Source organism: Fukomys damarensis, unplaced genomic scaffold, assembly GCF_012274545.1.
Source record: "Fukomys damarensis isolate Sample0158 unplaced genomic scaffold, DMR_v1.0_HiC HiC_scaffold_23, whole genome shotgun sequence".
NCBI lineage: Eukaryota > Metazoa > Chordata > Mammalia > Rodentia > Bathyergidae > Fukomys > Fukomys damarensis.
The window spans coordinates 22964448-22988739 of record NW_022900935.1 but is presented as its reverse complement, the minus strand read 5'-3'; the positions used below and the strand labels follow the sequence as shown (position 1 = coordinate 22988739).

At 40.8% G+C, this 24292-nt stretch overlaps 2 protein-coding genes across 10 annotated transcripts in view; both read left to right on the top strand.

The window, feature by feature from the left end:
* The window catches only part of LOC104869131 (putative olfactory receptor 2B3), a 166808-nt gene extending 150732 nt beyond the window's left edge, over positions 1–16076 (top strand). For 8 of the 9 annotated variants that reach the window (XM_033767650.1, XM_033767649.1, XM_033767651.1 and 5 more), the window contains one exon: positions 12822–16076. In XM_033767650.1, the coding sequence (XP_033623541.1) occupies positions 13259–14206 (948 nt within the window). In that variant the 5' untranslated portion in view covers positions 12822–13258 and the 3' untranslated portion in view covers positions 14207–16076. Of the gene's footprint in view, positions 1–12576; positions 12737–12821 lie in introns of those variants that run through there. The other variant, XM_033767657.1, reaches the window with a different exon arrangement.
* On the top strand, positions 493–1912 carry LOC104869163 (olfactory receptor 2B6). The gene has a single exon (XM_010634262.3). It carries the CDS (start codon positions 624–626, stop codon positions 1701–1703), a length of 1080 nt encoding a protein of 359 aa, XP_010632564.2. The 5' UTR covers positions 493–623; the 3' UTR covers positions 1704–1912.
* Positions 16077–24292: the final 8216 nt, after the last annotated feature.

Sequence of the window (24292 nt, the reverse complement as noted above, 5' to 3'; positions counted from 1 at the left end):
CATGTTTTTGTGCCAGGGCTAAGATTTTTTCTGGGTTTCAATGTTCCTGTGGTCATCTTTACCTGCCAGTGTCTTCATTACAGTTGAAACCACTGCTGGTAGGGCTGAAAAGGCAGATGCGGGAATAACAGAAGAGATTATTTTCTCTTCCCCAAAACAACATTTTTTTCAAATATTTCCTTTTTTGGAAATTTATGGTAGGTGTTTTCAAAAGTATGGCATCATAGAGAAAGAAGGCAAAGAAGAAACTGCATTTTTTTCTTCCTATTTTATATTCATACTATTCTTTGCAACATCTATTATTGTTGATTACATTGGAAATAATGACTTTGAAATTACGGACCTTTTGTTTTACTGCAAAATGTTTTGTATTTCCTTAGAGTTCTGACTTTGACTGGCTTGTGCTATATGTGTCCTGTGGTGTGTGTGTGTGTGTGTGTGTGTGTGTGTGTGTGTGTGTGTGTGTGTTTTCTTCAAAGCAAAACTTTTTCTCTATTAAATTCCCATTGCTATAACTTTGGAATTTTATTATGGCTAATTAGTTCAACAAAGTAGATAAAGCAACATGTATTTATTAGAATCCCTGCTAAGTACCCAGAGCTGTGTAGGCCAATTTGGATAGAATGTTCCCTTGGTGTGGACATGGATATTTTGGCTTCAGCCTGTGCATCCCTGGATCCCACACAGTATTCTCTTGTGGAGACTATATGATTAATCAGAAATTTGTCCTCTTCTTTCCTCAGAAGGAAAGCCACGTGCACAATCGGGGATGGAGAAATCATAGCTTCATAACTGAATTTATCCTCATGGGCTTCTCCAGAAATCCCAGGACTAATTGGATCCTCTTCTTCCTCTTCCTCTTCCTTTACTTATTCACAGTTCTGGGCAATGGGCTCATTTTTACCCTGATCAGAGTAGATGTGCATCTCCACACACCCATGTACTTCTTCCTCAGTATCCTCTCTCTACTGGATCTCAGCTATGCCACCACTACTGTGCCCCAGATGTTGGTCCATCTAGTGAGCGAGCATAAGACCATCTCTTATGTTGGGTGTGTGGTTCAGATGTACATTTTTCTGACCCTGGGCATCACTGAAACCTGGGTATTTGCAGCTATGGCCTATGACAGATATGTTGCCATATGCTTTCCCCTCCACTATGGGGTCCAGATGAGCCAAACTCTATGTGTCCTGCTTGCAGTCAGTTCTGCCTTTTGTGGTCTTCTCTGTGCCCTCATCTACACAGTCTTTGCAATGAGTCTGCCCTACTGTGGTCCCAATGAGATTAACCACTTCTTTTGTGAAATTCCTGCTGTCTTAAAGCTGGCCTGTGCAGACACATCCCTCAATGACCAAGTGGACTTTATTTTGGGTTTTATCTTGCTTCTGATTCCATTATTCCTAATTCTGACCTCATATATTTGTATCTTCGTGGCTATTTTAAGGATTTGCTTCACTCAAGGGCAGGTTAAGGCCTTCTCCACCTGTGCTTCACACATCACTGTGGTCACCATGTTTTGTATTCCGTGCATGGTCATGTACATGAGGCCTGGATCTGAAGCTTCCCCAGAAGATGGCAAGAAGTTGGCTTTGTTCTACAATGTCATCTCTGCATTTCTTAATCCCATTATTTACAGCCTCCGGAACAAGGATGTGAAGAGGGCTTTCCTCAAGTTAGTTGGAATGAATGAGGACACTCGATAGGCCATAGACCATGGACCCTGCAGTGCCTCTGCTCTCTTTATGTACATTATCAAACTTTCACTGAATATATTGAAATGATTAAAGCCTCCTAGGACAAGGAAGATATGTGGGGGGAAAAAACACTTTCACATTAATATGCTAATAGAAATATTAGGGAAGGACTCAGAGAAAACTGTCCTCAAGGGTTAAATACACAACTGACCTTCTGTGTCTCTGGAAAACTCATCTACCTTCTCTGGAATTTAGCTTTTATATCAATAAAATGTTTTGTGATATTTATTATGTTTACATAATAATAACTTCATTGAGTTCTTTCTATATGACAGTCACTAAGTTCTTTATATGTACTTACTAATTTCATTCTTATAACTCTAGAAGTAGGTGTTATCTTCTTTGTACAGACAAAGAAACTAAGACAGAAGAAGATTAAATAATTTGCCAAATATTCTGTGATAGAAGTGACACTGATGAGATTTGAACCCCAGTACCATAATAAATGTCTCCCAGATACTCAGGTTTGGAAGGTGATGGGATTGTGGGGATGCTGTACTCACCAGTGGATTCATCCATGGATGAGTTCAGTAGCTAAAGGTGCTGTTAGGAGGTGCTACCTGCTTGGAGGTGGGCCACTGGGGCTGTAACCTGGGAGGGAGCATTCTAGCCCCTGGCTCCTCTCTTGTTCTACTTCCTGGGTGTCATAAAGTAAGCAATTTTCCTCCACCCTCCCTTCTGCCATGCTATTTCTGCCTTGGAATTGACTGATTATTGGCTGAATTCTCTAAAAACCGTGAGTCAAAATAAATCCCTTCTCTTTTAAGTTGTGGGCTTCAAGTATTTTGTCCAGTGACAGGAAAGTGATTAATAGAGAAAACTGGCACTGAGTGGGGTTGTTCTTGTGACTGTACCTGACCATGTAGATGAGAAGCCTCTGGAACTGATTTACAGGAAGAGTTTGGAAAGCTTCTGAGATACTAGCTGGAGATACTCTAGAATGCTGTAAACAGAGCTTCATGGGTGATTCAGCTCAGAGCTCAAAGTACCAAAATGCTGATTGGAATGCAGAGCATCAAAGCCAGGCTCAGGAGGCTTTGGTTGGTAACAAGGACTCTGCTGTCCTGCTCAGTTGGATTAGAATGTATGCGTGTTACACTCTCACAGAAAATTTTTCTACATTTTGCCCATATCATGAAACTTTGCAAGAGACTGAGATTAAGGACAGTGGACTGATTAATCTAGCAGAAGAAATTTCAAGGCAGCCCAGTGTTCAGGCTGTATCACATGTATTGCTGGTGTTTCTAGCCAAATTTATAGTGAGAATCAGGGACAAAAAGCAGAACCAGAAGGTATAAAAAGTTCGGAGTTTCACCAGAAAGTAAGTGACTGCAAAGTTGGCACAAAAGATAGCATGGTTGTTGAAAAGATTAGCATTAAAAAGAAGCCAAGGTGTGCACAGATCCCAGGAGAAGACTGTGGGGACCAGAAGGTTGTGGGCAGGGCCAGCCAGAGGCTCATCTGGAAAACAGCTGCACAGATGAACAAGGAACAGCCAGAGGCCTGCCCAAATATCATTGGGAAGTATATGCAGACCCCAGCCAGAAGCCCTCTCACACACCAGCAATGGGGAGGCACAGCCCCCAGCCAAACAACAACAGCTATGTCAGGAGGCAGGCCCCAGGCAGAGGCATGCCCAGATGCCATCCCAAGTGTGCACAGGCCACAACCAGAATCCTACCTGGACAGCAGGGAAGCGCAGGGATGCAGAAGGTCAACATTCTGAACCCAGGAATTGACTCAGCGGTGAACAGCAGAGAGAAGGCTTCTTGGTGGCTTTCTGAGAAATAAAACCACTGGGTGAGCAAAAAGTCACCTCAACAAATTCACAGCAGGCTGCATCTGTTGAAATGGGAAGACATGTAAACAAGGCTCAAAACCAGACTTCCAGATCACATAAGGCAACCCCAAAGGGCACAATCTGTTCCCCAAAGGGAACAATCTGATGTTCCATCACCTGGATACTTGAACTGGCAACAAAAGAGGCTCTAGAAAAAAATGAAATCAGAAATAATCTCTCAGATAACAACAGAGATTGTGTCCATAGTGCAAGACATGACTAATAAATCTAGAGCAGACACAGATTTAAAAAATAGAGCTGAGGAACATGATGAAATCACAACATAGGAAACAAATGGAGTCCATAATACAAATGCAAATAAATATCCAGGAGATTAAAAACTCCACTGAAAGTTTATGCAGCAGAATGAGCCAATGTGAGGACAGAATTTCAGATATAGAAGACAGGATTGCGATTAGTGACCAGGAAAAGAAAAACTTCTTAAAAAATAGTAAGGGACCAAGGGAATAAGGGAAAAGAAAAAAATATGAAAAAATAGAAATAAAGTGTTTGTAAATGGGGAGGATAGGGAGGCAGTGAAGGGAGGGCAGGGACAAGGGGAAACAATGAGGACCAAGACCTGTCATGTAAAGGTACAAGATCCCAATGATGAATGTAACTGTACTGTATACCTAAAATGTACCAATAAACTCAATTAAAATTTTTTTTAAAATTAAAATAGTAAGGGACCATGAGTCAATCCAGCAGCTTCTAGATGATGCAAAATAGAATAACATGACAGATTGGAGTCAGTGAAGAACAAGACAGAGTGCAAATGACATTAAAAAAAAACTGTTCACAGAAGTAATGGCAAAAAACTTCCCAACCAGGGGAAAAGAACTTGACATGCAGATAAACGAGGCACATAGGTTTCCAACTAGCAATGATTTTTTTAAAAGGTGTATAATACTTCTAGTCATATAACAGTTAAGATTCCAGAAGAACAAAATTCTGCAAGCAGTTAGGGAAAAGAAATAAATCACATACAAAAGAAAGCCCATCAGAATAACAGCAGATTTCTCAACACAAACCCACTAGGCAAGAAAAGCATGGAATGAAATATTTCAAGCCCTAAAGGAAAATAACCTCCAAATAGATTGATGTACCCTGGAAAACTATCTTTCAAAATTGATGGAGAAATAAGATACTTTCATGACAAAGAGCACCTTAGGAACTTCATGAATACCAAACCAGCACTCCAAAAAATTTTAAACAATATCCTAGGAAAAGACAATGAGGATCATAACCCCAGGAAGCCCAGCAAAATGAATCTATCAGGGACAACAAAAAATTAAATACAAAGGAAGACAATCTAACAAAAAGAAAAAGCTGTGACAAGGATAAGTTAATATATATCAGTTATAATCATCAATGTTAATGGTCTCAATTCACCAATCAAAAGAAATAGACTGGCAGAATGGATCAAAAAGCAAGATTCAACAATACACTGCATATAAGAAACATACTTAATTCAAAAAGAAACTCATAGAAAGATAAAGGGTGGAAAGCAATACTCCAATGCAACAGAAACCCCCCCAAAAAGCAGGAGTAGCTACCCTATTTGCAGATTAAATGGATTTCAAACCAACACTGATTAAGAGAGAAAAAGAACACTAAATCCTTGTAAAAGGAAAAATCCAAGAGGAAGAGATGACAATCATAAATATATAAGCACCAAACACTAGTGCACTCAACAATATAAAACAAATATCAACAGACATGAAAAATCAAATAAGCACTAATACAATAATAGTGGAGGGCCTCAATACCCAACTGTCACAGATAGATCAACTAGACAGAAAATAAACAACGAAATACTAGAACTCAATCAAACTCTTGATCAAATGAACTTAACAGATGTTTACAGTGTTCCACCCCACAAAATCAGAATACACATTCTTTTTAGCTGCACACAGGTTGTTCTCCAAAATAGACCACATACTTTCTCATAGAACATGTTTAAGTAAGTGCAAATGAATTGAAGTTATTCCCGGTATATTATCAGACCGTAGTGTGATGAAATTGGAAATCAATAACAAAAGAAACAGCAAAAATTTTATAAACACATGGAAATTGAAGAATACACTTCTGAATAACCAATAGGTCACAGAGGAAATTAAAGAGGAAATCAGACAGTTTCCACAATTAAATGAAAAGGTCAGCACAACATATGGGAATCTATGGGATGCAATGAAAGCAGTCTTAGGAGGGAAATTCACAACAGTGAATGCTCATATTAGGAAAACAAAGCAAGCTCAAATAACCTGATGATGAACCTCAAAGCTTCTAGAAAAATAAGAGCAAGACAAACCCAAAGCTATTAGAAGGGAGGAAATTATAAATATCAGAGCAGAAATCAATGTAATGGAGACTAAGAATGATAAAAAAAAAACAATGAAGCAAAGAGTTGGTTCTTTGAATGAATAAAAAAAATTGATGAACCCTTAGCCAACCTTATCAAAAAAAGAAAAAGGAAAGAAAACACCCAAATGAATGCAATTAGGAATGAAAAGGGTGAAATTACAATGGACCAAGCAGAAATCCAGAGGATCATCAATACCTACTCCAAGAACCTATGTGCCAATAAGATGGAAAACACAGAAGAAATGGACAGATTCCTAGATACACATGAATTACCCAAGTTGAACAAAGACCTACAGATTCTAAAGAACCCAATATCAATGAAATTGAAAATGTAATTAAAAACTTACCAACAAGGGCCAGGCCCTGATGGCTTCATTGATGAATTCTACAAGACATTTAGAGAATAACTATTGCCACTACTATTTAAACTCTTCAATGAAATTGAAAGGGAAGCAATGCTCCCAAATTCATTCCTGGAAGCAAGTATCACTTTGATCCAAAAAGCAGAGAAAGACCCAACTTAAAAAGAATTATAGACCAATCTCACTAATGAACATAGATGCAAAAATCCTTAATAAGATACTGGCAAATAGAATGAAGAAGATCGTCAAGGAGACCATACACCCTGACCAAGTGGGATTCATCCCAAGGATGCAGGGATGGTTCAACATATGCAACTCAATAAATGTAATACAATATATTAATAGAGCCAAAGACAAAAACCATATGATCATCTCAATAGATGCAGAGAAAGCATTTGACAAAATCCAACACACACTTATGATAAAACCTGCCAAAAACTGGAATAGACAATCTCTACCTCAAGCTGATAAAAGCCACCTATGAAAAACCAATAGCCAATGTCATACTAAATGGTCAAAAACTGAAATCCTTCACACTAAAATCAGGAACAAGACAAGGATGTTCACCATCAACACTCTTGTTCAATATAGTTTTGGAAACATTAGCCATAGCAACTATAAAAGAGAAAGAAATAAAAGAAATAAAGATAGGAAATGAAGAAGTCAAATTGTCATTATTTGCAGACAACATGATGCTCGACATAGAACACCCCAACAACTCCATCAAAATGTCTTCTAGACTTAATAACCACATTTAGTAGAGTAGCTGTATACAAGGTCAATATTAAAAAAATCAAGAGCTTTCCTGTACATGAACAACAGACTCACTGATGAACTTCAACTGGAGAAACAACTCTCTTCACAATAGCATACCCCAAAAAAGAAATACCTAGGAATCAACGTAATGAAAGAAATCAAAGACCTCTACTCTGAAAATTATAGCACTCTGAAAAAAGAGATAGAAGATGATATCAGAAAATGGAAAGACATCCCTTGCTGCTGCATAGGAAGAACCAACATAGTGAAAATGGCCATAATTCCCAAACTGCTATACAGATTCAATGCAATCCCAATTGAAATACCAGTAGCAGTAGCATATTTCACAGACCTTGAGAAAACAATCCAAATACTCATTTAGAACAAGAAGAGACCTAGAATAGCAAAAGCAATTCTATGCAATAAAGACAAGGTACGGATTATAACAATCCCCACCTTGAAACTATACTACAAAGCTACTGTGATAAAAACAGCATGGTACTGGCAAAGAAGCAGACCCTAGGATTAGTGGAACCAATTAGAAGATGCAGAAACAACTCCAGATACAAGCCACCTCATCTTTGCCAAAGGAGCCAACCATCCTCACTGGAGGAAAGATAGCTTCTTTAATAAATGGTGCTGGAAAATTTTGGTCTCAACTTGCCAAAGATTAAAACTAGACCTATATCTCTCACCATGCACTAAACTAAAATTGAAATGGAATAAAGATCTAAATATTAAAACAGAAACACTAAAGCAGCTGGAAAAGAGGTTAGGTGGATCTCTTGAAGACATTAGCATAGGAAAAGATTTCATCAACAAAATCTCAGTTGCATGTGAACTAGCACAAAGAATCAACAAGTGGGATCTCATCTTATTAAGAAGCTTCCGCGCAGCAAGAAAAACCACCAACAACACGAAGAGAAAATCCACAATGTGGGAAAAATGTTTACCAGCTGCTCCTCAGACAAAGGTCTACTATGCAGAATATATAAAGAACTTAAAAGGGCTGAGGATTTAGTCAGTGGGTACGGTGCCTGCCTTGCAAGCACAAGGGTCTGAGTTCAATCCCTGGTACCAAAAGAAAAAACCTTACAAAATCAGACCTCCCAAATTTCAAGACCCAATCCAAAAATGGTCATCTGAAATGAACAGACATTTCTCAGACAAAGAAGCAGAAATGACAAATAAACATATGAAAAATGTTCAACATCACTGGTTATTCAAGAGATGCAAATGAAAACGCTGAGATTCCACCTCACCCCAGAAAGAATGGCTGCTGTGAAGAAATCAACCAGTAATAAATGCTGGCAGGGCTGTGGGAGAAAAGGAACCCTTCTCCACTGTTGGTGGGAATATAGACTGGTGTAACCACTGTGGAAATCAGCATGGAGATACCTCAGAGAACTAGAATTAGAGGTCCCATCTGACCCAGCTATTTCCCTGTTGGGTATCTTCACAAAAGAATTAAAAGAATCATACCGCAGTGATATATGTGCACCCACATTCATAGCAGCACAGTGTGTAATAGCTAAAACTTGGAAACAGCCCAGTTGCCCATCAACTGGAGAATGGATAAAGAAAATGTGCTGCTTTTTTAAAAAATAAAATGGAGTACTATTCAGCCATAAAGAATAAGAATCTAGAGACGTTTATAGCTAAATGGATACACATTGAGGCCATACTCTAAGTGATATAAATAGGACAAACATGTAAATACCAAATAGTTTTTCTGGTGTGAGAAACTGAAAGTGCAAATAAGAATCAAAATGTATAATAGATCATGTAAAATAGGAAGAAAAGGTGGAAAGGGGAAGAGGAAGTTGGAGGGGTAGGGGTGAAAGTGCAAATAAGAATCAAAATGTATAATAGATCATGTAAAATAGGAAGAAAAGGTGGAAAGGGGAAGAGGAAGTTGGAGGGGTAGGGGAAAGGAAAGAAGGGAATGGAATTAATATGAGAAATGAAAAAATGGAAACAAAGTCTTTGTAAAAATAGGGAGGAGCAGAGGGGTTGAAGGGATGGCAGGGGAATGGGGAAAAAATAAGAATCAAGATATATTCTGTAAAGGTACAAATCTCCAATAATAAATGTCATTGTATTGTATACCTAAAATGTACCAATAAAATTAATTTTTAAAAAAGCCCTACGGCCAGGGATTTAGCTCAGTGGCACTGTGCCCGTCTTGCAAGCACAAGGTCCTGAGTTCAATCCCCAGTACCAAAAAATAATACAAATAAATAAATAAATGCCCAATATTTTGCATCAGGACAATAGAAAAGATACCTTGAATGCATCTCGAGATGTGATCAGACCCCATCCATATTAGGCTCAAGGGTCTAAAAGAATAAACATATTTGCTTGGAGAAGGGAAGTCTAGGGTACCCTGTTCATTAAGGTATGCAGAAGGAAGTATTCCTCCAAGTTCAGCTATCCAGGATCTCTGAGACCACTGTAGCCTTGGTTCAAGGGGACAAGGCCACTACTGATAGGAATGCAGAGAGTGACAGTCTCTGAGGCAGATCTTGGCAACATCCAGATGAGTATTGGTTTTTCAGGTGTGCAAAATGCAAGAGTTATGGGGTCATAGAGGCTTCTACCAGGGTTTTGTTCCCATGCAGAGTATGTATCAGTTGCTTCACTTTGATCCAGATTCTATGAAAGACGCCACCATTTCTTGGGACATATTCTTTTCCCTGTAGGAAGTCAGTCTTCCAGAGTACAACGCAGGCTAGTACTCAGAGTAGGATGGGGAGGAGGGACATCCCAACAGCTGAGAGCGGAGAGGAACCCTACCCTGATCCCAAGGCCCTTGGGAAGCCCCTACTCATTCTCTGTGATCCACGCAAGGCTTCCCTGACATGCTTCTCCAGTCTTCATTCCTTGCAATTCTCAAACCATGCACTTACTCCAACTGATACTCACGCATCTTTTCCTGGGACTTTGAGATAGAATAGGGGTAGGCTATGGAGTACAGGGGCCTTTGGGTTGGGAAACTCAAGGTACCCAAGTGTGCAGGCCTTGGTTGCCAGGGTGAGAGGGTAAATTGTGTGCTTAGGGATTGGGAAGACTGCTGTAGGCCCCAGAGGATTGCAAGGCACAGAAAACTCATTAAGAAGCTACCTGATCTGTCTTCCCTGAAGACCAGGAGCATAATGTTAAAGGAAGACCCAGGAGGCCCCAGGCTCACCCTTCACGCAGAGCCCAGCACCAGGTAAGGAGAGGGGCAGAGGAAGGGGCTTGAGGCAGGCACATGGTCCTCAACACCGGGCCATCCCTGCCTGATGCTCTCCACCTGTCCTTATTTCTCTCTCTAATTGGACACCTGCCTGCTTCCACCTCCTCTCCATTCACAGCAGGCCCTTCTTCACAGGTGTGATCAAAAACTACTGTGAATGTTTAATTTCTCAAATTTCAGGACAGTAAAAAATACATTGCCATTTATCTCCTTCAAAATATTTCCCCTTGCTTTGAACTCGATTACCCCATCATTCTTGCCACTTTCTGAAGTAGTTCTGAAGTCCTCTTTCATGAGTTCCTTTAGCTGTGTAGTCATGGTTGCCTCAATATCCTACATCAGCTCAAAACATCTACCTTTCATGGCCATTCTGATTTTTAGGGACAGCCAGAAGTCACACAATGGCAGATCCAGTGAATAAAGTGGAGAACGGTTCACCACAATGTTTTCACAAGCCTGCATTTCCATTGGATGGCACCTGGTAGCAGATTCACTACATTGTTGATCACATCTTATAAAAACACTCGCAAAAGAGAACTTCCAGAAGTGCTTTGAAAAGCAGCAAGAACGATGAGATTAGTGTATTCACAGTGAAGGGAAGTATTTTGAGAGAGTTTAATGGCAAATGTATAATAATTTTTAAATTTAGACATGGTATATTTTGATCCTAGCTCCTAAATTGATTATATTAAGAAGAAACCTGCCTTTTTTGGTGTAAGTTCCAACTCTATCTCTTGGGACCACCCAGACTAAGACTCATCTGTCCTCCACATTAGATGACTCACCTGTGCTTTCACTTGACTTGCAAAAGAGTTGGTCCTTAGCTTCCAAATGTGCACTGTCACCACTCAGTTCAGTAGGAGAAACATCTCTCTCTACTTCAGCTCACCCTCACAGTGTGATTTGCAGATCCTTTGTCATAGTCTCTTTCAACTTATTCACATTTCCCTTAAAATATGGCCCAAGAATGAGAATAATGTTTCACATGTGACCTGGCTGCTGCAGCTACAGTTCCATCACACACACACACACACACACACACACACACGTGTGTGTGCACACACACTCCTCAGTCTGTTAGAATCTTCCTCAATGATGTAGCCTCTTTTTTACTTTTTCCAAGTTTCTTTGCATTGATCAGTTTAAGTTCCAGTTATTTGCCCAGTCTGAGCTTGGGGTGCTTGGCCTTTTGAGCCAAGGGGAGGGACAGGAGAGTTCACATTCGTGCTGTAAGACTTTTTATTGTTGACATCAGCCTCTGGTTCTAGCCGGTTGTGACTGGGTATCTGGTTGGAGGGGAATCTCCCTCCTCACTGTGAGTACAAACTGCTATGAAGGAACAGCCCTGGGGACTGGTTGGCCTGCAGGAATGTGACCTTGAGTGTTCTGATGGTCACAGGTAACTGTATCTCTGTCACCTGTTCTTACCTCCTCCCCTTCCACTTTCACCCTGTTGGAGCATGACTCATTCTTCTGCTGCTATTGTTACCTGCTTCAGAAGAGCCCCTCTCTGTCACTTCTCTCTCCCTATTCAGTCTCTCCCGCTCTGTACGCACACACGCTGAACTCTTCTCAACCGCAGGGGACAGAAACTACTTCCTCCACCTTATGTCTTGCTATAGACGTCTCCTCTTCTTACTCCTCTTTATAGCCCAGTCCACTCCTCAGAATCCACTACAATCTGACTTCTGCCTTCATCACAGGAAATGTCTGAGTAACTTATAACTTCAACATTATCATATTTTGACTGTTTTTGGCCCTCTTTCCTCTTTTACCACTGGCACTCTGGCTCCCTGGGTTTGTACGCTAAGCACTGCTCCCTCTCTGGATGCTTTCTCTCAAGCTTGTCTCTTCTCTACTGATGCAAATTAGCACTATTGGACTACCAAGCGTACCATATATCGGTTCTCACAGAATATCTCCCTGGTAGGCATTACGTCCGTTTCACAGAGAAGGAAATTGAGACTCAAGGAGATAAAACGCATTAAAAGAGCCACAATAGAAGTATCAAGATCTAACTGAAAAATGCTGATTCCAAATTCCATGCTTCTCCACAAAAACATGTCACCTCCCCTGGCACAGGCACAAGAGAATTGGCCTTAAATCTAGCACAGTCTTTATCCCGTGCTCCCTGCCAATCATGAACCTCAAGAAGAAAAAAGGATTATATAAGGTAAATTATCATTCAGAGAGATTTCCCACCAGGCTAAAAGGCCTCAGAAAATCCAAAGCTGCCTTTAAGCAGAGGCAACAGACAGAATAAATTCTGTCTTAAGCACGGTCAAATTTTAGAGTCAAACAGGAATGCTCTTCCCTTCAAGAGTGGATAAGAATAGGAAGAGGCATAATTGCTGAGCAACACCACTTAAAATAAGATATGGGAAGACTTCTAGAGACACAAAAGACTCAAACACATGCCCAGGTAAAAATTTTAAAGAACTTTTCACCTTTACTGAGGCATGTATCTCTCCCCACATTTCTGACTCCCCTTGTCTATTTCTCTGCAGTGATCAAAAGTTGAAGGCACCGAAAGAAAATGTTCTGAGGACATGTTTTGAAGAAGGAGGGGAGAGTTTCAAATCTTCATTATCCCCCTCTGCAGCTAAGAGTGGGGAAGAGAGCCCCCAAGCAGTATCCTATACCATGGTAGCTCCGGAATGAGAAGAAAGGGAGGTCTTTCTGAAGCTGATGAAAGAGAAGGAAATGAAACCCTGGAGATTCTCAGAAAAGATTTTGGTCTGAGAAGCTAAATATCCCATGAAGATTTTCCTCCCCTCCCCAAAATTAGCCTCACCCTAGGCAGACCTCCATCTCTGAAGCTATATTCATTTGAAATAGAATCAAATCACCACTGAACTGTCTGACGGCAGAACAGCCATAGCACCTGAATATGCATAGTAAGCTGGACCACTACATCCCTTTCCCCTTCTGCCACTGAAGAATAATGCCGGACTTCCCTTGGGAGCACAACAGCTCTGTGTCTGAATTTATTCTTCTGGGCTTCTCTAGAAATTTCCAAACTAATGTAATCCTCTTTAACATCTTCCTCTTCCTCTACCTCTCCACACTCGTGGGCAATGGGCTCATTGTCACCTTGATCCAACTGGACTCCCGCCTCCATACACCAATGTACTTCTTCCTAAGTGTCCTTTCCATGCTGGACATGAGCTATGTCACCACCACTGTGCCCCAGATGTTGGTGCACCTGATTTGCCAAAAGAAAACTATCTCCTATGTTAGATGTGTGGCCCAGATGTACATCTTTCTGGTTTTGGGCATTACTGAGGGCTGGCTATTCTCTGTTATGGCCTGTGATAGATATGTGGCCATCTGCTACCCACTCAGGTACAAGGTTATCATGAGCCCATGGCTGTGCAGAGCAATGGTAGTCTTTTGTGGACTATGGGGTGTCAGCTGTTCCTTAGTCTACACTGTCTTCACCATGCGCCTACCCTACTGTGGCCCCAGTGAGATCAACCACTTCTTCTGTGAGGTCCCTGCTGTTCTGAAGCTGGCCTGTGCAGACACATCCTTCAACGACCAAGTAGATTTCATCCTAGGCTTCATTCTTCTACTGGTACCACTTTCCTTCATCCTGGCTTCTTACATCTGCATTTTTGCCACCATCTTGAAAATTCGCTCAGCCCAGGGTCGACTCAAGGCCTTCTCTACCTGTGCTTCCCATATCACTGTGGTCACCATGTTCTGTGGACCTGCCATGTTTATGTACATGAACCCTGGGGCCAATGCCTCTCCAGAGAGGGACAAGAAACTGGCTCTGTTCTACAATGTCATCTCTGCCTTTCTCAACCCCATCATCTATAGCCTCAGAAACAAAGATGTGAAGAGGGCTTTCCTCAAAGTAACAGGCTGGGGCAAATGCCCTGAATGAGGCCACTGTAACACAGGATCTGTACTCCATTCTCTCCGATCACAAGCAAATGCACAGGCAAGAACAATTAATGTTTAAAAGAGATGGTGTGCAAAGAAAGGTACTTGGTGTGAACCTGCTAATGGCTCCAGAAGCTGGGCTTTTCCTAAACATCAAGGAACCCAACTATAGACAGAGTGCCAGATTAGTTTCTGTTTCCCAGAAACCAGCAAGGGTCTGGAACAAACAAAACTTCATTAATATTTCAGATTGAATGACTGGGTGCATGAGAATTGGGCATTTTAAATTAATTTAGGATACCCAGGACAAGAGTGACTCAGAGGACTACAGATCTGTAACTTTCTTTTATCTTGATCAGGGGCAAGAAGAGTGGGTCTAAAGAAACATAGACTTAGGAGGAAGAAAGGGTGGCCTTAGGAATAGGGTCCAGGGATTGGTCACTGTCCATCTAACATTTCCAGGGGGAGGGGGTACAGGGAAGTGATTCGCCTGGTCCCTGGAGAGGTGAGTGAGTCCCTGCTGTGTTGTCCCTCAATACACAGATGAAACCCCACCCAAATATCACAGTGATTAGGAGCTCATACTCTGTAGTCAGACTGTTTTCTTATTTATGAAGGTGGGATGTAATAATTATAGCAAGTCAACAATTTGTAGGATTGTTGTGAGAAGTGGACATAAAGTTCTTGGAACAGTGCTGGATACATTGAATGCTACCTATAAACACTGACATTTCATTTCTCTTTCTTAATGCCACAGTTTACAAGCAGAGGCTATTTCAGAGTAGAGAAAGGAGACACTCTGCTCTTGAGAAAGAGACAGCTAGTGTTACAAACAAAGAAACAGGCACTTGTTTATATTCCAGTCTGATATGGATTTAGTTTGGGTCTGTCACCAAGAAGGTCATGAATTCAGAATCAGGAAAAAACATAAATAAGTATGAAAGCCTCTCAAAATGCTGCATGAAGAGTCCCTAATTACAATCAGCACCCCCACCAGGCATCTTCACTGATCTATATATCAGAGCTTTGAACAAACATTGACTCAAATCTGAATTAATAAATACTTGTTTTGCTGGAGGCTGCTGAGAGGAATGGTAGGATATGATGGTCACAGTGGTGCTGGCTTCTCAAAGCCATTCACCCCTTAGAATGAACGGTCCCTTAGAGTCCCTGGCATCTTGGAAGAGGCATAGATAAATTTTTCCATAGAATCTTAGGAAACTACACTGGCCAATAGAGTCTACCAGACCCTTAAAGGTAGGCAACACATAAAAGAAGGCTGACTCAGAGAAGAAGTTTTCACAAAGACACACTGCCACCTTTATAGACTCTCCCCCAAATTTTGACCCCATCTTTCCCACCACCAGAGAAAAAAAGGAAAAGGAGTCAAGAATTCCTAATGTTTGCTAATCCTTGTCATCCTGACATCCCATCCTCCATACTACTAGCCCAAACTTTTCCTGTTCCAAGCTTGGTTTTGACTTTTAAAAGCTCAAATCACCCAATGGATACGTGTGACAGGCTGGAGCTCAGCGGGGGAGGCCCATGCAGAGCCTTGCTGTGGGCCTGGATGGACTTAATCTTGACAACGGCCCGGGCAATACAGATGGAGGAAGCCAGCAAAAAGGAAAGGGAGGCAACAACCATAAAGACACTGGTGACCAGATAAAAAGTGAGATAATTTAAAGGGATTTATTCAGGCAGAGAAAAAGTGAAGAAACACAAAAAAGTTAAACAGATTGAAGAGAACCTCAAGGAAGGGGTAAATATGTGGATAAATATAAATCAATAATGAGTACAACAATATGATGCTTTGCAGGATCTAAAATAAATGAAAATTAAACATCATGACAATAGCAGCACAAGAAATAGAGTGAGTAAATGGAGTTGAAGTGGTCTAAATACATATTTAGCATAATAAAAAATGATAAATCCAATCATTTTTGTTGGACTGCGGTAAGTCAAAACTATGTTTTAATATCTATAGAAATCACTAAAGAGTAAATAGCAGATATCTAACAAACTACAATTTTTAAGTGAACTGATAAAACGTCTTTAACCCAAAATAATGTTCTTTTGAGAGGAAGAAAATACTCAATCTTTAAAATTAACAAAGCAGGTCAGAGGATTTAGCTCAGTGGCATCATGCCTGCCTTGCAAGCCCAAGGTCATGAGTTCGATTCCCGATACTGCAAAAAAAGAACCCCCCCTCCAAAAAATAATTAACAAAACACTTGCCACAGATGGTAGTCTATGCCTGTAAACGCAGCTACTCAAGAGGCTGAGGCAGGAGGACCAGAAGTTTAAGTCCAGCCTGGGCATTTTAGCAAGACCTTGTCTCAAAATAAAAATCAATTGATGAGTAAAAATGGGTGGAGAGGTAGCTTAGCATTCCCCAGGGTTGAATTCTCAGTGCTACCAAATTAAATAAACAAACAAATAAATAAAGTACTTCTAAATAATCTATGGAACAAAGAAAAACAAAAAAATGTAAATTAGTGTATATTAAGTTAAATGATGAAAACAATACATTATCAGTGCTTAGAAAGTTCTACCCTTAAATGCATATACTACAGTAGAAGACTGAAAATTAATTATCTAACCTTACATCTCGAAAAAGACTAGAAAAAGAATTGTAAATCAAGAATGAAAAGAAGTCAAAGGAAGGAAATAAGAGGAGAAAACAAAATGTCAGACAAACATGCAATAGAGAAAATTCTGCAAAATCAAAAACAGGGATTTTTTTTATTGCACATAAGAAGTAGGGAAATGAATCTTTCCCAAAGGGGAAGGAGATCAAGAAATGAAGGGAAGAGAAGGGAGAGGGCCAAGAAAGGAGATAAAAAAAGGAATTAAGATGTATTGTGTACATGGACCAACTCCCCATAAGGGATATAAACATTCTGAACTACAAATGTGCACTAATAAAGAAAATGAGCTGTAAAAAACAAGATAAAAAATTAAGAACAGATTCTTGGAAATAAGTACTAACCTGGTAAGTCCTTAGCGAGACTGATAAAGAAAAAGAAGTAAAACACAAATTTCCAACATCAAGCATGAAAAAGCAAACATCACTACAGATCCTGGAGTCATTTAAAAGATAATTAAAATAATTACAAAAATCTTCATTTGGGTAAGTTTGACAATTTAAGTTTAATGGCAAATGTCTCTTTAAAACAATTGATACCAATCTTGAGACTCATAGCTTAAAAAAGTATTCACTCCCTGCTGTTAATTCCCAAATAATTGAAATGAATTATCTGAGATGGATATATGGAGAACTCATAACTTGTTTTTAAATAATAATAAACTAATATTTAGTGGGAAATGTATGTATACCAGGAATTTTACACTAACTATTTTGACTTCACAACTCACTGAGGGAAAAATTTTTACCTGTCCATTCCATGTGAAAACACTGATTTGTTCTTGATTACGTGATTGGGATTTGAATTGAAGCACCTGACTTCCCAGCCCACTCTTAATCGTTACTTTCTACTTCCAGCAAGCAAGTTTTTAATAGGGAGAGTAAGATTTCAAACTTCCTCAAGCTACACATCAATTTGAGCCTACTGAGATTTAGCCTGGGATACTATAGAACCATGGCCAATGCAGAATTTAGAGGAGGAGGTAAGATCACCCGGCAAGATGGGACCAGAACCCTCCTAGGACAAAAGGTGAAGTGGCAGGCACAAACTATTTTTCATAATAAGGTTTTCTCATTCTGTTCACATACTTGAATATGGAAGGCTAAGGGATTGTACTGAAAGGTACAGAGGATCAATAGAACAAGAGGTTCATTACCACTCTGAAGCTTAGTGAATTTTTGTAGGTTTATTTATTTATTTTAATTTTTTGTACCTGGGATTGAATTTGAGACCTTGCACTTGCAAGACAGGTGGTGGCACCACTGAGCTAAATCCCGGGCCCTCTTAGAGAAAATTGTAAGAGCCTTTCTCTCTGAATCCAATTTGATTTCCAGGGAATAGAAGACACCATTTAGTCAAACAGCCAAGCCAACAACCTCTGGGTTTGTTTACAATGTCCCAGGGCCCATAGAAAGTTCACAGGAGGGTCTCTGGGGTCATGGAATCTCCTTCCATGGTATCAAATATCACTGTTCTTTCAAGCTCACTTGGAGATCCTGAGCTCAGGATATCGTGTTATTCATTTCCTTATTTTTAATGCCTAGGATATGGCTTGACATGGAAGAACTATTAGTAAAAAATTATTATATGAATAAAAGAAAAAGGGAACTAGGAAGGAAGGTATTGAAATACTAATAAGAGGTGATAAGGAAAAGAACGTACGGAATGAAAGGGCTAGAAGAGTGTGAGAATGTGGGCACTGAGTAAACCAGGAGATAGTGGCCTGAATAGCTCTCATTTCTAGCCTCGCAAATGCCTGTATCCCACCCACAGCCCCAAGCCCAGCGATCATCTGACCCCTTATGAATTCACAAAAATATGTCACAGAGATGCTGGCCCTTGCTCTTCAGAGAATTAGCCTAAACAGGAACTCCTCCAGGGAAGTGAGTCCAGGGAGCCAGGGTTCTAGGCTTCCCAACTTCCAGAAGACCCCAAGATGTCTGAGAAGCCAGGGGCTAAGTCCCCACCTTCTCTCCACAGTTCACTTCGCTCTCCCTACCCAGGCAAGCCCTGGCTCCAGAAGACCTTGAACATCAGGTCCTAGCCTTCCCAGGAGAACTGCAGGCGGGTTATTCCTGTCACCGGTGGGAATGCCAAGATGGGATTCTCTGAATGCTGTCAACAAAAACCTACAAGGAAGAGGCACTTGACACAGCTGGAGGAAGCAGTCCCCAGGGCAAGGTGGTGGCCTACTTACTTTTCCAGCCTTCTTGGAGGATATAAGCACCTCAGCTGAGATGGGTTAGGACCTGGTTACCTGATACATACGTCAAGAGCTTAAATCTTTGTTCTGATTCCTCTTTCACTGACCAAACCACTGAGCCTTGGCTTTTCAATCAGATAATGTTTGAGTTTATTTCTTCTTGAGCTACCTTGGGCAAATAAGTCCTCCTTCATTCTCCACCAGTACTTATTGGTTGGTGTATTGGTCAGCTTTCCCATTGCCGAACAACATTCCCAACACCTGCAAATTGAAAGATTTATTTGCCTCATGGAGGATCCAGTCCATGGTCGGCTGGCTTCAGAGCAGGAACATCATGGCGGAAGGGTACAAGGAGTAAAGATACTTTGTTCACAACAGCCAAGAACCGGAGCACAACAGCACCAAAAGGAAGGGTCCTGGTAGAGACCTTAAGGTCATACTTCCATGACCTACCTATGCAGATGCACTTACAAGTGCTTACTAATCCCCCAGACTGCTCCCAAGCTGATCAAGTTGACAGTTAAGCTTAAATGTCACCTTGGACAAGATACCAGGCTTCTCTGATGACAATTAAGAGTTAACCATTGCACACCTACTATATATCAGGTCTTCAACCCAAACTCTGACAAACAGCATCTGGAAGTAAGCAGTATCATCCCTTGCCACACATAAGAATATGGGGGCCCAGTGGAATAAAAAACTTGCCCAGAGGTTCACATCCTATAGGTGGAGAATCAGAATTTGAACCCAAAGCCATCAATTCTGGTGCCTGGTCTCATAAATCTGCTATTACTCCTTTATAAAATGCTAATCCTCTTCCTTTCTAGGCTTGCTGAGGGAATTAAATGAGACAATGTTAAAAGCCCCAACATAGCCCTGCTATCTTTCCATGACCACGAGTGGCCAGCCTGTTTTTTGTCTGGCCTTTGGTTTCCCGAAGGAGAAGACTGGACTCTGAAGTCCTTCCTGCTCAACTACAGAGCACCACAACCAGTTGTTAACATTTAGGAAATATTGTGGCCTGGTTGTTAACCACAGCCATTTTCAAAAGTTAAGTTATATAACTCTAATTAAGTAAATTACATTAATAATAAAAGTTATAAATGCCAAAAACTCTTCAGGTCCTAATTATTTGACCACATTTTACTGTTACCTGTGTTTTGGAGATTGTTTGTATCTATGTACTGGACCTGCTTAGTAGGTATACTATATAATGTGCCCTCCCAAGCCATTTAATGGAATCCTGTTGCTAGTTTGACACGGTCATGCTGTGCATATTCACAGTACAGAAACTGGAAGACATGCAGATCAGAGTCTTAAAAAACCAAAAATATAAACAAAAACTCTCTTCCAACCGCTACCTTTCCAAAATTTAACCCAAAAGCCTGGTTCATATTTTTAATAAAATTCTTGGAGAAACGCAGTACAGAAGGCCTAAGTTCTGGGAAATACACAAAACAATGAGTTGCTTCAGGAAACACATAAACACGGAAGGCTGGAAGGGGCTATAAACAAGCTAATGATTGCATCCATAAAAATACTCAAATGAGGGCCAGGGATTTAGCTCAGCGGTTCAGTGGCCTGCCTTGCAAGTGCAAGGACCCGAGTTCGATCCCTGGTACCAAAAAAAAACAAAAACAAAAAAAACCTCAAATGAAACACTGTGTATTCGAACAGACATTCTAGCACAAAATAAGGAACTGGAAGAAAAAAGAAACTCACGTTTACTTAGCACAAGGTACTCCACTGTCGGAAAGCAACCTGCTTTTCTCAGTACCCCACACAGCCATCGAGATCTTCAAGTGATTCTTCATGATAAAGCTAAGCCTTTTCTCAGACTAGGTCAGTCTCCTCTAAGCTTCCAGTGCACAGATAGATCACCAGATAAAAAGTTTTGATTTTTATTTCTCAACAAACTCATTATTCAGAAGCTTACCCAGTAGGCGTGAATCAAAAGTATCAAAGACAGTCCTGTCCCATCCTTCCCCTACCCCACCCCCGCTTTTTTTGGCTAAATGCTTTATGTAAGACATGAAATTAAATTATTTATTAAAACTTCATTTTTAATAGTAAAAAATATGCTTAAATTTCTTCTTTAAAAAACACATACAGTAGCAATATTTCAGAAGACTGGGTTGAACTGCCCCTCTCCCACAGCCAGCTCTTCAGCCTGGCACAGCTGTGTTAAGACGAAGGCTTCGGCAGAGGCACCTTGCCCACCCTGGCTGTAGCTGGACCATTCCGCTCCTTGCAGGATCAACAAGTTTCTCCCTTATGTTCCTTGAGCTGTTCTGCCTCCTGAAGTGGATTCTGTCTGCCATGCTGATGAATAGGCCTGTGTCCCCCATGCCTAGAATCATAGGACAAAAGCTGTGTTCGCTCCACTCCATTTGTGCGCCTGGTCATACTTCCAGTTCAGGACAATATTCCTGTTATATGTCACCACAGGGTCTACCTGTTGACCAAAGTTCAACTCACTCCTAAATTCCCGGTCACAGCTCAGCTCCCAGGGAGGACATGCACCGTTAAGATGATCTCAAGAGGATTCTCCTTGTGCCACTAATCCCCAAGATTATCTTAATTTGTCCTGAAATCAGTGATCATGATGAAGCCACACTCTTCTCCTAGGTCAAGCAGCCCCTAGTGCCCTTGATGAGACTGAGATCAACATCTACTTCACAGGCACAGTCAACAGTGAGGTCAGTCTGACCCCTGGAGCAGACGCCTCTAAACACATCAGGCTTCTGTGGGCCGGGTGTGGGACATCCAAGGGCGGCCTCGGCTCCGCCCTGGCGACGCCAACTCTGTGTGACACAGTGCACTGGGGAAGAGCGCGGCCTTTGGATCAGGTATCGACCTCTGCCTGTTCCTAGCTCAACGGCCTTGGCAACTGCACGATTTCTCTGCACCTCTTCACTCTCTGAGCCAATAGCGCCACTGGCTCGGCGAGACACTCGCGTCCCAGCATGGGGAGACTGGCCCGGAAAATCACTCGAGCCCAGGGGTTCAAGACCAAGCCTGGCTACATAGCAAGAACTTCGTCTCCAAATCAATGAATTATGAAAACTAAAATGGTCAAAAACAACTGCACCCACGTTACAGGGCAGGAAAGCATTTCCCACGAATCCACTTCCCACCGCCAGGCGCCAAGAGAAAATTCTTGTGGAGTGCTTCCCGGCATCCGAATTCACTGTACCCGGCCACCAGGAAACCCTCCTTGCGCGACACGGGGACTGCAGCGGGCAAGGAGACTGCGTGTCAAGGATTCTAGTGCAACCACGTAGCTCGGCGAGTACGGCGCACGAAGCAAGCTATTTCGTCTGCCCATCCGACTACAGCAAATGCTGGGGCGGTGCGTAAATAGTAAGAGCTGTTTATTGAGCATGTCCATTAAAAATAAATAAATAAAATCAGGAATAAGGCAAGGGTGTCCACTGTCACCACTTCTGTTCAGTATAGCTCTGGAAGCTTTAGCCAGAGCAATTAGAAAAGAGTAAGAAATAAAAAGAACAAAGATAGGAAAGGAAGAACTTAAGTTATCACTATTTTCAGATGACATGATGCTCTACATAGAAGACCCCAAAAACTCCACCAAAAGACTTCGAGATTTAATAACCAAGTTCAGTAGTCTAACTGCACAAAGATGATACAAAGTCGACGCTCAAAAATCAATTGCAGGGCTGGAGATTTAGCTCACTGGTTCCGTCGCCTGCCTCACAAATGAAGGGTCCCGAGTTTGATCCCTGGTACCCCCCCCAAAAAAAAATCAATTGCATTGCATTCTTGTACAGAAATAACAAACTCACTGGGAGAGAATTAGGGAAACCACACTTTTCACAATAGCATCCAAAAAAATACTTAGTAATTAATCTAACAAAGGAAGTAAAAGACCTTTACACTGAAAACTACAGTACTCTGAAAAAGAGATCAAAGAGGATATCAGAAAATAGAAAGATATCCCTTGCTCTTGGGTAGGAAGAATTAATGCAGTGAAAATGGCCATACCTCTAAAATTGTTATACAGATTTAATGCAATCTTGATCAAAATACCAGTAGCATACCTCACAGAATTGGAGAAAACAATCCTAAAATTCATTTAGAGCCAGATGAGATGTAGATTAGCAAAAACAATTCTGTACAACAAAAGCAATGCAGGGGCATCGCAATCCCTTATTTGAAGCTGTACTACAAAGCAATTGCTATAAAAACAGCATGGTACTGGTGAAAAAACAGACCTGAGGATCAATGAAACAGATTAGAAAATGCAGAAAAATCTCCAAACACACTCAGCCACCTCACGCTCAACAAAGGGACCAAACACCTTCACTGGAAGAAAGGATAGACTCTTTAATAAATGGTGCTGGGAAAAGTGGCTTTCCACATGCCAAAGACTAAAAGTAGACTCATGCCTCTCACAATACACTAAATTAAGATCAAAACAGATCAAAGATCTAAATTTTAAAACAGAAACACTAAATCTGCTGGAAGATAGAAAGGCAGAATTCCTGAAGACATGAGTGTAGGCAAAAACTTTATGAACAAGATCCCAATTGCACAGGAAATATTACAAAGAATCCAACAACTAGGATCTCATCTTATTAGAAAGCTTTTGCACAGAAAGAGAAATAGAAAATGCTCAAATGGGAAGAGGAACTGGGGAGTGAGGAAAGGAGGAAAGGCAAAGGGGAAAAGGAAAAAAGAGAAACGAAAGAAAAATAGGAACAAAGTTCTCATAAACAAAGAGCGGAAGAGGGATTGAAGAGAGGGGAAAGAAATGAGGAAAAGAAAGAATTAAGTTTGGGCCGGGGATTTAGCTCAGTGGTTCGGTGGCCTGACGCGCAAGCGCAAGGACCTGAGTTCCATCCCTGGTACCAAAAAAAAAAAAAAACAAAAATCAAGATTCATCATGTACAGTTACAAATTCCATATGGTGAATGTAATCATTATCTGTACCTAAAATGTACCAATAAAATTTTTAAAACTCCTTCATATAAATAAAGCTCTAACCTTATCAATGACAAATTCTATCAAATGTTGAGGGAAGATATATCATTACATGAACTCTTCCAGGAAAGAATAAAATGGAGCTCCTCTCAATTCATTTTATATTGTCAGCATTACTGATAGTACAATTTAGGAATATAATGAGAAAGCAACATTATAGCCCACTTTTATTCATTAACATATGAATAAACAAATCTTAAACAGGAGACTAATAACCCAAATACAGAAAAAT

Excerpts from the sequence above, each read along its gene's own strand:
- LOC104869163 (XM_010634262.3), top strand. The coding sequence starts at position 624 with ATGTTCCCTTGGTGTGGACATGGATATTTTGGCTTCAGCCTGTGCATC.